The sequence below is a fragment of the Microcaecilia unicolor genome, chromosome 4 (assembly GCF_901765095.1).
Source record: "Microcaecilia unicolor chromosome 4, aMicUni1.1, whole genome shotgun sequence".
In the NCBI taxonomy this organism is placed as follows: domain Eukaryota; kingdom Metazoa; phylum Chordata; class Amphibia; order Gymnophiona; family Siphonopidae; genus Microcaecilia; species Microcaecilia unicolor.
In genome coordinates, this window is record NC_044034.1 from 232031780 (window position 1) to 232047444 (window position 15665).

Below are 15665 nucleotides of genomic sequence, written 5' to 3' on the forward strand. Positions count from 1 at the left end.
CAGGTTTGAGCCTAGAGAAAAAGCAATCCAGGGAGAACTTTTCACTGATCCACAAGAGATTTTAATTGCAAAACAGCCAATCTGTGCATTAACAGGTTTTGATATATTTGGTTGAAGCAGTAAAGAGTTTTTAAATTGTCTTTACCCCTTTTTTGGCTGTTTTTGTAGATGTTCAGTGCTGCTACTGCTCTCACATTACCATGTTCAGTTCTGGAGGTGGGATCTGTGCTTCACAAGTTGAAAGAGGGCAAATCTACAACCTTCAGGGCTCTGGGCCTCTGTACAGCTCAGTGCAGGGACATGTACATGGGCTAAAGGGTTGTATCCGTGCCCTAACAAAGGATCTAGAAGTTGTTTTAGTCAGAGCCAAACAGGATGGATTTTTTTTTTCAGTGCTGTTAGAGCAGCAGAGAAAATCTGGCATGGAATAGTCATTGGCACCTGGTAGATTGTAAGTGTTAGCTTCAGTATAAAGTGCAAGCAGCCAGAGGGGCAGACAAGTGGAAAGAGAATTTGACAAGCAGCTGCTGGGCAAAGGGTGCCTGGTGTGGAATTATAAAGGCCATAAAGAAACTGTTTCTATTGAGCTTCATCTGGACCAATAGGGAAATCTCGGCAAGATTAGTAATTGGAGCCAGAGCCACTGCTTATCCTGTTGAAAGCCTGAGAGAGCAGGCCAAAGGGAGTAAGAAACCCCAAGCTGTAACCAGATATAAGAGGTGCTGCGTTTTATGCTGCAGCTGGAACAGTTGGAAACTCTGGATTGGAGCACCTGTTTAAAGCCAAAGCCTCTGCATATACTGGTGGGAGACTGGTGGTGGACCATAGAAAAGATTGAAGGCTGTGACATGGGAATCTAGGAGCAGGAATAGAAGAGAGAATGAATAGCCTTGCAGCAGTGTACTGTGAACAAAGATGACTGCTGGCTCTGGGAGTGGGGCAAGGCTGAGAAAGAAATAGCAAGGCCAAAAAGAAGGGCACAAGGCAGTAAAAATAGGTTGACTAGCAAGGAAATTAGTGAAGGAGTCTACAGAAAAGAGCCAGTTAAGAAACTGGACCACGGTCAAGGAAAGTCAGAAGGTTAAGTCAACTGACCATGGCGGTGTGCCCACAGTATAGAATAACTCCCTGTGCAGCTGGAGGAAGTCAGACTACATACAGAAGACCTGGCTGAGGAGTGGAGTGATTTGCAACCTAAAGATCAGAAGCCCCCCAAAAAGTTATGTTTTATCTTTTTATTAAATGCTTAAACAATACAACAGCAAACGATTCACTTTTAATAGTTAAGCCCCAGTGCTCTCCCTCCCAGATCCAAATTATTAATAAAGTAGAAGAACAGGACACAAGAGACCTTTTTTTCCTAACCTCTCAGACCACCAACACCTGCCAATCATGCTTTTTTCAGCCCCCAAATCCCACTAGCCCCTATGTCATATTCTAATGTAGAGATACAGAACAACTTACAGAGACACCCTTCAAACAAGAGAACCTAGTTGCTAAGAACAAACCCAGTGGTGGTAGCAATGGAAAAACTGACGGATAGGCGCAGAAGGTGTTATCGGCCGACTGCAGAGGAACGGAAACAATTGGAAGGCGTTATTGGTGGCAATAAGGAGAACGGACTGAATAAACCAAAGAAGATGGGGGAGGGAGAGTGGTTAGGGGGTGGGAAGAAGGGTGGGGAGGTACATAGGGAGAAAGGGTAAGGGGGAAAAATGCGATGGGTGGAAATTGTTGAACATGTTTGTATATTGGAAAGTATGGGAGTCTGGACTCAGAATGTTATGTTGGTTATTCAATAAAAATTGAAAATTGAAAAAAAAAAGAACATACCCTAATCCCAATCCCCCCCTCAAAAACAAAATCGCTCACCAACTATGAAGAGAGGCAGGTGGTCTGTACTCTTATGAACCCCCCACCATTTACCCAGTCCCATCTGTTCAAACCTGATGCCTACCCCCCCAGCCCCCTCCCAATACATAGGCTAGTCAAGAGATCAAGGAATCCATGTAGCCCAAAATAATTTTCTACACTTGAAGGAAAACCGTGTATCATGAGACTCAAGAAGCATCAAATTATGAAATGCATTGAACCAGTGTCAAAAAGATGTCCTGCAGCCAATGTTACATAATACATTTCTTCCCTGCTTAAACAGGCCTTACCCAAAAGCAAATGCCCTTGTTTGTATGGGATCCCACACAGTTCCATAGCTCCAAACAAGATCTCCTGCGATGTCATAGGGATACTCCAATCTAACAAGTATTCCAAATATTGAATTATACTTTATACACACTGCCAGAGTGCATGTGCCAAAGTACTTTCCTCTCTGCTACATTTGAGACAAATCAAAAGAAGGCTCTGCCTGCCCGACAGGCTTGAACTTGCAAAAAATAGACCCCCGGTGAGGATGCAAAATTGACATTCTCTGAGAGCAGAACTGTAGACAAGCTTTGGTATGTCTCTAATTAACCTTTTTTTTAAGATCCAATGTCTCCCCAGCGTCCTCCACAGCACCCATTTACTTATGTTCCTCTGAGCTCTACCTTAACTCAAGGCTTTATGTATACTCGAGACTGATAGGTGCCCTTGGGGCTTTTTCATTATAAAAAAAAAAAATCTTGTAGCCTCTGTAAGATTCCAGACCATAGGCTCGCCTGGTCCAAAAGTATGTATTTAGTGGGCCAGTTGTCAACAAGCAAATCGATCACCCTGTTGAGTGGATATTTTATGTTGAAGATCTTGTACCCTCTCCTCCCCCACCCCCCTCCAAAGGACATGAGCTAATAACGTTATCCCATGCTGCTCCCATTAAAGAAAATTTTCACTGTCTGTACTAGGTAGGAAACCTAGGCTCCCCTGATTGCGTAACAACTCACTGCAAATTGTGTCATGGCCCCATAACTTTGCACCTTCCAAGCCTCCCGTAGTGAGACTGTTCTCCTTCAGTACCATAGGAAGTACCACAATGAGAACTTGTATGAAATAGTTGATATACCACAGAGAATAAAGGGCTGTTTCTAATGATAGTGGGGTAAAGTGACGGTCATAGAGCTAATCTCTAAGGTGTCACAACAAGCAGGCTAGATTATTTTTGTGTAAATCTGAAAGACCTGTACCACCCCCCTACATACCCATCATTTGATAGAGACATATTATTCCACTCTTCTTCTGCATCTGCCAAATGCCATCTGTTCTTTAGTATGTTGAAGCAAATGATTAACATTAAGGTGATACAGCTGCCGAGGATCTTCAGGCAACTGTATACCCAATATTTATAGCATTTTGTAATCGTAAACGTCTCTTACGAGAGGAGTATAACAGGCTAGTTCCTGGTTATTACAAAAATTTTTGCAGAGGAGAGGAGACCAAGAGGGTTCTGCTACACTATTTCTCTCAGAGTGCACGTTTCACATCAGACTACCTGAGGTTATGAAGACCCCTGAGGCAGGCTTTTGGGCCGAAACACGGCCGTGTCGAGTCATTTTTTTATGCGAATAAACATTTTTCTTGGTATCCTCATTCATTCTCCTCACTTTTTTGTCTCATATCTCACGGTTTTCATGAGGGTTTTTACCTCCTTTTTGTTGTGCCTAACATTAAGGTGATACAGCTGCCGAGGATCTTCAGGCAACTGTATACCCAAATATTTAAAAGATCCTGCAACCCATTTCAAGGGAAATGCCCCCCTTCCAATTCTGCTTCACCGATTCCATTGTAGCCAGTGCCTCAGGTTTAGACAAATTCACTTTAACCCTGAGAAATCACCATACTCCTGAAAGCTCTCAAGAATCACTTGGAAAGAAATGTGTGGTTCTGACAAATGTACTAAAAGGTTATAAGTGAAGGCCATCAATTCCGGTACAGGCTGATCTCTTACATCTTCTTCTGTAAAGACAGAAGCAAAGAATTCATTCAGTTTCTCCGCTATGGACTTCTCCTCCCTGAGCGCCCCTTTTACTCCTTCGTGATCTAGTGGTCCCACAGATTCCTTGCCAGCTTTCTGCTTCTGATGTACCTGAAAAAGTGTTACTGTGAGTTTTACCCTCTGCTGCAAGTTTTTCTTCATATTCTCTTTTAGCCTCTTTATTAATGCTTTGCATCTGACTTGCCAGTGCTTATGTTGCTTCTTATTTTCTTCATTTGGATCTTTTTTCCATTCTTTGAAAGACAATCTTTTGGCTGTAATAGCCTCTTTTACTTCACCTTTTAACCATGCTGGCTGTTGTTTTCTTTCCACCTTTGCAAATACGTGGAATGCATCTGGACTGGACTTCCAAGATGGTACAGTAATTATAGTCACCCTTTCAAAAATTAAATGCAGCTACTGTAGATTTCCTTTGTGGGTTCATCCCAAATTTTAGCTCGATCATGTTATGATCACTGTTTCCCAAGGGACCCAACACCACCACCTCTCGCTCTATGCCCTGCACGCCACCAAGGACCGGATCCAAAACGGCTCCCCCTCTTTTCGGTTCCTGGACGAGTTGCTCCAAGACTCAATCATTTATTATATCTAGAAGTTTTTTTATCTCCTGGCATTCCTGATGTAACATTTATCCAGTCAATATCGGGGTAATGAAATCATCACTCATTATTATAGCGTTGCACAATTTGCCAGCTTTTCTAATCTCTGTAAACATTTCTTCATCTGTCTGTTTGTTCTGTCCCGATGGAGGGTAGTATAGCCCTACAAGACTACTCCTTCCTTTCACAAATGGAATTTCTATCCATAATGATTCCACGCTATCTGTTTAAGGTGGAATGTTTATTTTTATTTGACTGAATTCCCTCTTTAACATATAGCAATGCCCCCCCTCCAATTTGATCCTCTCTTTCATTGTGATAATTTGTACCCTGTTAACATAGTGTCCCATTGATTTCCTCTTTCCACCAAGTCTCTGAAATGCCTATTATATCTACCTCATCATTTAGTGCTATTAACTCTCATATCCTATTTTTAGGCTTCTAGCATTTGTATACAAGCACTTCAAATTGTGCTTTTTTCCTTTGATCTACAAGTTCTTGAATGGAATAATGTGCATCCTTTATCCTGCTCTCTTATTAAGCACACCTGGCTTACTTTCTGCATTGTTGAAATCTCTCTACGGGATTCCCTAAATGTCTTGTTTCAATAGCATCCTTCAAGGCTACTCCAACACCGAACCATGCATTCTGGTCGACTGTCAGCTTCCAACCCCTCCCCCCCCCCCCCCCCCCCCCCCCCCCCAATCCATTCTAGTTTAAAAGCTGTTATATCTCCTTTTTAAAAGCGCCAGCAGTCTGGTTCCATCCCAGTTAAGGTGGAGCCCATCCTTTCGGAACACTTAGAATGTTGCCCAGTTGCTATCAAATCTAAATCCCTCATCCCTGGACCATTGTCTCAACCACTCATTGAGATTTCACAGCTCTGCCTGCCTTTTGGGTCCCTGTGCGTTTAGACAGGGAGCCTCTCTGAAAATGCGATTCTGGAGGATCTGGAGTTCAGCTTTCTACCTAAGCATAATTTGTCTTCCAGAACCTCCCTCCCACATTTTCCTATGTCATTGGTACCCACATGTACCAAGACAGCTGGCTCCTCCCCAGCACTATCTAAGATCCTGTCTAGGTGACATTTGAGGTCCGCCACATTCGCACCAGGCAGGCAAATGACCAGGCAATCCTCAGCCACCCAGCTATCTACATGCCTAATGATCAGATCACCAACTACAGCTGCCTGAACCCTTCCCACCGGGGCAGATGTTATTGGAGACATATCCTCAGTGCAAGAGGATAGTGCATCCCCTGGTGGGCAGGTCCTGGATACAGGAGTACTTCCTACTTCACCAGGGTGATGCTCTCCTTCTAAGAGACCTCCCTCCTCCAATGCAGCACAGGGACTGCCAGACTGGAGGCAGGACTTCTCTACATTGTCCCTGTAGGTCTTATCTATGTACCTCTCTGTCTCCTTCAGCTCCTCCAAGTCTGCTACTCTAGCCTCAAGAGAACAGACCTGTTCTTTGAGAGCTAGAAGCTCTTTGCATCGAGCACACGCATATAACCGCTCACCAACTTGGAGATAATCATACATGTGACACTCTTGGTCAGTAATAGTCTCAGGCAAGCCAACCAACCTTAAATTATTGTGCCTCAAATGGTTCTCAGTGTCATCAATTTCCTCCTCTAGTACCTGCAGCTGTGATTTTAACTGATGTGTGTCTTGCTCCACGTGGTGACAATTTTCCAATATATCTATCCACTGTGCAATAGAGTGGACTTTCTGCGTAAGATTATCAAAATCTGTTATCCAGTGACTATTTTTTCCTGTAGGTGTTGAAATTTATAATCTGAATACCTACCCCCTCACCCTCCCAAAGTATTCTCTGAAAACAGGCAGCCATGAATGTACACGAAAGGGCATTCCTTACAGACCCAGGTCTGGGCTCAACTGCAGGGCCAGATCAAATGCCCCTGTAGGTTTAGACTGCAGTGCTGAAGTTGTGTCCTCAATATCTTCTCCAAGGCTGTCATAAGACTGAGTTGCTCTTTCAAACCCTTCTGCTGGTCAGGGTTCTTTCCTATTGCAGATACAGGCACAATTTGCACTGGAACTTTCTCTGTGTTTGCAGACTCCCATGCAGCATCAGTTTACATGTCTTCTACTAGCAAGAGTTGAAACTGTTTCTACTGCTAAGCGGCCAGACACAAGAGCATCTCCTATAAATGCAAACTTAGCATCTGACTATGCTTCAGGCACAGGTTCATCTTTACCACAGTCACAGTCACTTGCCTATTCAGGTACTGGCTTTGGTGTAGTTACTAAGTGCCTCTGGCAGGTAGTTCTGCCATTTCCCAAAAAAAGGAGTCATGGATTTGATATACTGCCTTTGTGTCAGACTTACTGGCCTGTAGTTCCCAACCTCTTCCTTACTTCAGTTTTTGTGGAGAGGGACCACATCTGTGCTTCGCCAATCTTCCGGGACTACTCCCGACTCTAAAGAAGTAAAGAAGCATTGAAAAGGTCAACCAGCGGATCTGCCAGAACTTCCCTAATGTTCCTTCAGTACCCTTGGATATATGCCATCTGGCCCCATCGCTTTGTACACTTTTAGTTTAGATAGCTCCTCATGAGCATAGTCCTCTGAAAATTGTTCAAGGACTACTACACCTCTATTCCTCTGTGGTCCTCCTTCCAGCCCTTCAGCTAAGAACACAGAACAGAAATATTTGTTAAGCAAATCTACCTTATCTTTATCAGCTTCTACATATTTCTCCCCTTCTCTTTTGAGCCTCACAATGCCACTTTTGCACTTCCTCCTATCACTAACATATCTAAAAACTGTCTTGTCTCCCCGTTTTACCGTATTGGGTATTCTTTCATTTATATCTTTGCTTTCCTGACAACAGCTTCTCTTAGCTTTTCCAGATATTGTCACCTTTTTGCCTCTTTCTGCAATCTCTTGTAGTTTATGAAGGCTAACCTCCTCTGTGAACTGTATTTTTTGATGCCACATAAGAAATTATTTTAAACAATTCCATGTTCCACTCCACATTTAAAAAAAAAAAAAAAGAAATCATCAATGAAACTAGACCACATGTTAATTTGTGGTTTACACACCGAGGTGCCAATCCATTTTCTTTCAAAATTGACCATAAAGAAATTCAGTATTGAAGGAGCCATTGTTGCTTCTGTTGCGACACCTGAAACGTGTCAATATAGCTGGCCATTAAACTGAAAGAAACTTTTTTTCACTGAAATCTCTGCTAGATGGACTTGTAAATCTTGTTGGTTCCTTACAAAGTGGTGGTTGTTCCAAACATTGAGACAAAATTTGCAGTGTTTCATCTGGTGGAATCATATGGGTATGTTTACTAAAGCGCGTTAGCATTTAAAGTTAAGGCGTGTTAAATGCTAACACACCAATACATTCCTATAGGCATGTTAGTGTTTAACGCACGTCAGCCATTAACCTGCGTTAAAAACAATAATGCGCCTATAGCATACCTTTGTAAACACAGGTAATAGTATGTAAAGGTGCAATAACCCCAGTAGAGGCCAGTTTTGATTCAGCACTGGAGGTCAAGATTAGGAGAATATGCCCCTCCCCCCCCCCCCCCCCCCCGCCACACATCACAAGAAAAACAAAATAAATTATTTCTTAGACTAAATTGCTTCCTGAGACAGCAGTTGATTTTGTCTAGTTGAAATTGCTATATTTTAGTATTTGATACCAGAGCTGCAAATCATCACATAATTGTCTAAGAAAATGAATTTTATTTTTCTTTCTCTAGACTACACGAATTTGATGAGCAGGTTTCTGCAGTCCGTGAAGGAATGGCACGAGTTGTCCCTGTACCCCATCTCTCTCTTTTTACGGGTTATGAACTGGAAACAATGGTAACTATTAAGTACTGCCTAGTTAGTTTTACCTAATTTATATTTGGTAAATAGGTGTGACTGGGTCATCATGTAACTTAATCACAACTATGTATATACAAAGGGAAGCAAAGAAAAGACAGGGCTTACTAGACCCTATTACAGTATTAAAAATTATAACTCAAAATGTATACATGAATCATTAATTAAGGAGCCCTTTTACTAAAGCTTAGTATGCGCTAAATACCAAGAAGTCCATAGGTATAAAATGGGCTTCTTAGCATCTAGCGCACCCTAAGTTTTAGTAAAAGGGCCCCTAAACTATTTACCTGCATCTAAGCACCAAGAGGTGAAAAAAAAGGCATTTTCTCTTCACAGAAACTCCTGTAGTTCATGAGGAAAATGTGTTTTTTTAATACCATTGTTCTGGCAAAAAGATTCTGTGCTTAAAATATATATATATTTTAATAGCAGTCTTCTCTTATTTTGACATAAGAACATAAGTATTGCCATTCCGGGGCAGACCAAAGGTCCATCAAGTTCAACTGTGGCCAAGATCCCAAAAAATAGATTTCATGCCATTTATCCTAGAAATAAGCAGTACATTTTCCCAAGTCCATCTTAATAATATATTATTGACTTTTAGAAAATTATCCAAACCTTTTTAAAGCTGTTCTAAGCTAACTGCTTTTACCACATTCTCTGGCAACAAATTCAAGAGTTTAATTACATGTTGAGTGAAGCAAATATTTTTCTCTGGTTTGTTTTCAATTTTCTGCTTAGAGCTTCATTGCGTGCCCCCTAGTCTTAGTATTTTGAAAAGGGAAAACAAGCAATTCATGTCTACCCTTTCCATTCTACTCTGTCATATCTCCCCTCAGTCATCTCTTCTACAAAATGAAGAGCCCTAGCCACTTTAGCTTTTTCTCGCAGGGAAGTCATCCCATCCCCCTTTATCATTTTTGTCACCCTTCTTTGTACCTTTCCTAATTCTGCTATATCTTTTTTGAGATGCAGTGACCAGAATTGCACACAGTATTCAAGGTGTGGTCGCACCATGGAATGATACAAAGGCATCATAACATTTTTGTTTTTGTTTTTCATTCCTTTCCTAATAATTCTAACATTCTATTTGATTTCTTAGCCGCCACTGCACACCGAGTAGTGGCTTTCAACGTATCATGAACGATAATACCTAGATCCTTTTCCTGGGTGGTGACTCCTAATGTGGAACCTTGCATCACGTAGCTATAATTTGGGTTCCTCTTTCCCACGTGCATCACTTTGCACTTGCCCACATTAAACGTCATTTGCCATTTGAATGCCCAGTCTCCCTTTTAGTTTATTTCATTCCATTTATTAATTGCATACATTAAACATCCCTTTATGAGATGGTCCCAGAATACTTACAGATATTTGTGAAAGTTTATTAATCCAGAAGATCTCTTAGATCCTTAACTGATATCAGAATGGTACCCCCTAATAAACAAGTTTGTTGTCTCAAAAGGACATTTAATTCAATGCTGCTGGGTAAGTGAGCAGAACTGTGGAAGTTATTACCTCTAAAGATCAGATTAACATTAGACTGCATAAGATTCCATCGACTTTTGAAAACATGGCTTTTTCAAAGACACTATGGGATGCCAATGAATCCTAGCCAGGTGACTCAATAATACTTGCAATGACAGTTGGGAGAGGCCAAGATGAGGAGACTATAGTGTAAATAGAAGGAAAGAATATTGTCACTGATCCCCAGGAAAAACAGTACAGTGACATTAAAATCTCTAATCCTCAATTTCAGATGTTACTTAAATGTTTATATCCTTACCTATTCAAGGCCCTTTTGATTGTATTTTTTCTGTTTTACTGTACACACATTTGTTCATATGTAAGGATATGCTAAAATGTTCCATTGTACAATGTCATTTTAAAATTGTCTTTCCTCTGCCTTGAACTTAAAGATTAAGCGGATTATAAATGCCAACATTAAATTAAATACAAGCTACAACAAATAAAATTAAAAAAAAATTAAAAAGCACTTAAAATACAAATTAAAAAAAGAATTATAATTTAACCTATCTGCTATAAATAAAAGTTTATCAAATAGTGGATTTGTGAATTTAATTAATTAAAAGAATTAATATCTGGAAACCACAGTTTAATTTTATCCTGTTTAAGGGAATTACAAGCAGAAAGGCATAATTTTAGTGGTGTTCCAGCTACAGTGGTGCATGCTGTAAAAAGGCATCTGCAGAGTGTAGTTGAAAGTCAGGCATAGGGAGATTTTTTTTTATTTGCTGAGTCAAAGTGTACTATGAGTAGAGAGGGAGAATGGAGCTGAGTACAGGAGAAGACAGCCTTGAGAAAAGATAAGGGGGATTGAGCTATATTCTCTAGACTGCTTAATTTACTCTGTCACTTATGAACTTTAATGCAACGCCACTTTGTATTTTTCATTCCGGAAATGGCGATCACCATTACGGAATAATGTAAACCACATTGAGCCTGCAAATAGGTGGGAAAATGTGGGATACAAATGCAATAAATAAATAAATAAATAAAGTGTGGGAATATAATGAAAAAGATAAGAAATTTAAATAGGGGTGCAATGACAAATTTGAAGTCTGTGAAATTTTGAAAACGTTTCTTTAGTTTGTTGCCCTGAAGAAACTGCTTTCTTCAGCAAAACAAATTAAAGGCTGCTTGAGAGAGAAGTATAACTGAAAAAGTTGTCTGAAATAGTAGAAAAAAAAAGATTATTTTCCCAAGAAAACTGTTGATTAAGGAATGTGGCTTTGAGGTAGCAGTTTCTAAAATTCTGTTTGTTAGAAGTACAGTGATATGGTAGATGTGTTAGTCCACTTTTAAAGGTGAAAAATGGAAATAAAACAGAGAATAGAAAGTAAGGTGATACCTTTTTTATTGGACTAACAATAACTTTTTGATTTTTTTGACAAATATCAGAAATATATGTTAAACATAAAAACATTCCAATATAAATTGATTCTCGTCTTTAGCATCTGGTTTGGCTCAATATAGCATTCTTCTTCCTACTTTTTGCATTGGATGGTATATACCACATTTGAAGATGAGTATGTGAAGGATCCCCTTATGCTGAATGTTTTTCCTATGTGAGTGACTGTGGGATCCTGTAAAATGTGTTTTATCATTCAGTGCAAAAAGTGTGAAGAAGGGTGATATATTGGCGAGACAGGCCAGATGCTAAAGACAAGAAATACGCTGATGATGTATCCATATACATCCCATTTAATCAAGACATGTTGGAAATAAATACCACGATAATTCAAGGACAGAATATTCTGGAATCCTGGACCACAGCATTCAAACTCAACAAGGACAAGACTCGGTTCTTAGTACTCACATCCAGTTACTACAAGGAGGCCTTCTCTAGCATGACCCTCGACAGGACCACCTACCCAATAGCAGACAAACTGAAAATCCCAGGAATCACACTAGACCGAAGCCTGTCCTTCGAAGCACAAGCAAAGAATACTGTGACCAAAATATTCCACACACTGTAGAAATTGAGGTGCATCAGAAGCTACTTTCCAAGAGAAGTCTTCCGGATGCTTGTACAACCCTAACCCCTTGCACACGTTGACTACTGTAATGGCGTCTATGCCAGCTGCAAAGATTCTATTATTTTAAAAAACTTAAATGGCATAAAACGCGCTATTCACCTGATCTTCGAAAAATCGCGCTTTGAAAGAGCCAGCCCATTGCTGCAAGCCTTGCACTGGCTCTCTGTCATGGCATGAATAACCTTTAAGTTCTGTACACTAGCATACAGAATCACTTTCGGTCTGGCTCCAGAATACACATTGAACCTAATAAACCTACCGCTACACAATATACACGTTGAAGCACGAAGCTATCTCACACTCCATTTCCTCAATTGCTAGAGTTTACAATACAAGACAGTCTACTCATCAGGCTTCACCTACCTATGCACTAAGAGCTGGAATGTACTCCCTAAAGTATTAAGGAGCCTGGAAAATTTCCTGATCTTTTGTAAACAACTCAAAGGCCTGCATCTTCAAAAAATACTTCCATGAAGCTCCACTGTGAATCAGCTATGAATAGTCATCCCTCTTACTCAGTAACATCTCCTCCACCTCTAGCCCGGTGCTGATCCTCCATTAGCTTCCACTAATAGATCCACCTCCCTACCCTGCCGCACTTCCCCTGTCCTTACATATATCCACCTGCCTCACTTTTTCCCAATGATAAAGAGGATTGAACTCCTCTCGTATGAGGAAAGACTAAAGAGGTTGGGGTTCTTCAACTTGGAAAAAAGACAGATGAGGGGAAATATGATCGAGGTCTATAAAATCCTGAGTGGTGTAGAATGAGTAGAAGTAAATCAAATTTTTACTTGTTCCAAAAGTACAAACACTAGGGGACACTCAAGGAAGCTACATGGAAATACTTTTAAAACAAATAGGAGGAAATATTTTTTTCACTCAACAAATAGCTAAGCTCTGGAACTCTTTGCCGGAGGATGTGGTAACAGCAGTTAGCTTATCTGGGTTTTAAAAAGGTTTGGACAAGTTCCTGGAGGAAAAGTCCATAGTTTGCTATTGAGACAGATGTGGGGAAGCAACTGCTTGCCCCAGGATTGGAAGCATGGAATGTTGCAGCTAATTGGGTTTCTGCCAGGTACTTGTGACTTGGCTTGGCCACTGTTTGGAAGCACTGTAAGGGGCCCTTCCATATCATCATGCTGATCAATCCATAGACTGGTGGGTTGTGTCCATTCTACCAGCAGGTGGAGATAGAGAGCAATCCTTTTGCCTCCCTATATGTGGTCATGTGCTGCCGGAAACTCCTCAGTATGTTCTCTATCTCAGCAGGTGGTGGTCACACACAGCAGCAGCTCTGGCTAGGCCTCCAAGCCTAATTTTTAGGTTTTGTTGAGTGCCTGGGGTTGAGGGCTCTTTTTGAGCAAGTGCAAACCTGGTGGCGCCAGGTCCCTCCTTTTCTCCCCCCTCCCGCTGGCTCCGTTAAAAAAAAAATTTTTTGAACGTCCTTAAGGGCGTTTATTTCGACGTTTATTTAAACGTTTATTGCAGCTACTCACTGGGACACCAGGTCGTTACAGCTCGGAGCGAGAAGCAGGTAATTTTTACCTTTTTATAGCGGGCAGGGGGTTCCCCGATTGATCTCCACGTGGCCTATGGCGTCGGAGGGCGAGGGCGCGAAGAATCGCTCCCCGGACAGCGTTTGCGCTTCTAGCGGGGGTTTTAAAGTCTGATTCGCCCTTGTTGGGTGTCAGTTTGGAGGCCGGTCAGTGTCCCGGGTCTTCCTCCGGCGCGGCGGTTTTTCCCGCCATAAACGCCCATCCCCCGCTGCTCGCCTCTGCCATCTTGGCCGGCCACTCTGCTCGGACGGCTTCTTCTTGGGCCGCCCTTGAGCTGGGAGACGTTCATGCCATGGCCGCCCTTGATTTGGGCGACGGCAAAAAAGCGGCCAAACTTAAGCGCCGTTCTTCCCGCGCGGCTCCTTCGCGGAGTGTCGCGCCGGACGCCATCTTGGATGCGAAGCATGGTTCTCCCCCGCTCTTGCGAGCGCCGGTTGAGGGTGCATCTAGGGCTGTGGCCCAGGCTGCTGAAGTGCACAGTTTGGGGGGTTTCTCCCCCGAGTTTATTTTGCTGCTGCATCAGGCCTTCCTTATGCAGAACGCTGCCCCTTCTCCCTTGTCCGATAAAGGGGTTGAGGCCCCCGGAAGTAAACGCCCTCGGGTGGATGCCCAGGCCTTAGAGGACGCTGTTTCCTCTGATGTAGATGAGGGCAGCGTATCTGAGTTCTCCCAACGGTCCTTTGGGGATTCCTTGGAGGAGACGGATTCCCGCTCGGATGGAGCGGATGACCCCTCTGCAGCACGGATCTTTCGCTCAGAGGATTTGCCCAACCTGTTAATGCAGGCCATGAGCATTTTGAAAATTTCCTCTCCGGAGGACGTCTCTCCCTCAGCCCCTGTTGGCTCCGCCATTATGCTGGGGACGAAGCGCCCGCCTAGAACCTTCCACGTGCATGATGCCATGCACACCTTAATTTCGGCTCAATGGGATGTCCCGGAAGCGAGCCACAAAGTGGCTAGGGCTATGTCCCGCCTCTATCCTTTGCCTGAAAGTGAGCGTGAGGCCTTTATTTGGCCTACCGTGGATTCTTTAATCACTGCGGTGACTAAGAAAACGGCGTTGCCGGTGGAAGGTGGCGCGGCCCTAAAGGACGCCCAAGACAGAAGATTGGAAGCGGCTTTAAGGTCGTCCTTCGAGGCGGCTGCCTTAAGTTTGCAGGCCTCAGTTTGCGGCTCCTATGTGGCCAGGGCGTGCCTGACGATGGTGCAGCGGGCTTCCCCCTCGGATCCTTCCTTGAGGGCTGACTGGCCGGCCCTGGAATCGGGCTTGGCTTATTTGGCAGACTTACTGTATGATGTCTTGAGAGCCTCAGCTAAAGGCATGGCTCAGACAGTCTCTGCGCGGCGCTGGCTTTGGCTGAAACATTGGTCTGCGGACCACGCCTCTAAGTCCCGCCTGGCTAAGTTGCCTTTTAAAGGCAAGCTGCTCTTTGGGGTCGAGCTGGACAAAATCGTGACCGATCTCGGCACGTCTAAGGGCAAGAGGTTACCAGAGGTCAGGGCTCGGGCCAGTGCTCGCCCCGGTATCTCCAGAGGACGGTTTCAAGAAGCCCGTCGGTACCGCCCGGGCAAGTCGGGCTCCTCTGCCCCCTCTTCCTTCAAAAGGAACTTCTCCCCCAAGCAGCATTCCTTTCGCAGAGACCGCCGTCCCGGAGGTACGCCCTCCGGTCCTCCCCCAGGGTCTCGTACCCAATGACGGGGTCCTGGTCCATGGCCCAGTGCAGATTGGAGGACGCCTGTCCTCGTTTCTGGGCGAGTGGACCAAAGTAACTTCAGACGCTTGGGTGCTGGAAGTCATCAGAGACGGCTACAAGTTAGAGTTCTGCCGACCCTTAAGAGACGGGTTTGTACTCTCTCCCTGCAAGTCTCCGGTCAAAGCTGTGGCAGTGCAGCAGACCTTGGACAACCTGATCCGCCTGGGTGCGGTCGTTCCGGTGCCAGAAAATCAGACTGGCAAGGGACGTTACTCCATTTACTTTGTGGTACCAAAGAAAGGAGGTTCTGTCCGGCCTATCCTCGACCTCAAAGGGGTCAATCGGGCCTTGAAAGTGCGGCACTTTCGCATGGAGACTCTCCGCTCTGTTATAGCGGCAGTGAAGGCAGGAGAGTTATTGGCTTCCTTGGACATCAAGGAAGCGTACCTGCATATTC

The 15665-nt window shown here is 43.3% G+C and overlaps 1 protein-coding gene across 1 annotated transcript in view; it reads left to right on the forward strand.

The window, feature by feature from the left end:
* HERC2 (HECT and RLD domain containing E3 ubiquitin protein ligase 2) overlaps positions 1-15665 on the forward strand; it is a 921269-nt gene that overhangs the window by 882155 nt on the left and 23449 nt on the right. Inside the window, 1 exon segment of the mRNA XM_030201308.1 lies at positions 8269-8374. Coding sequence (XP_030057168.1) covers positions 8269-8374 — 106 coding nt within the window.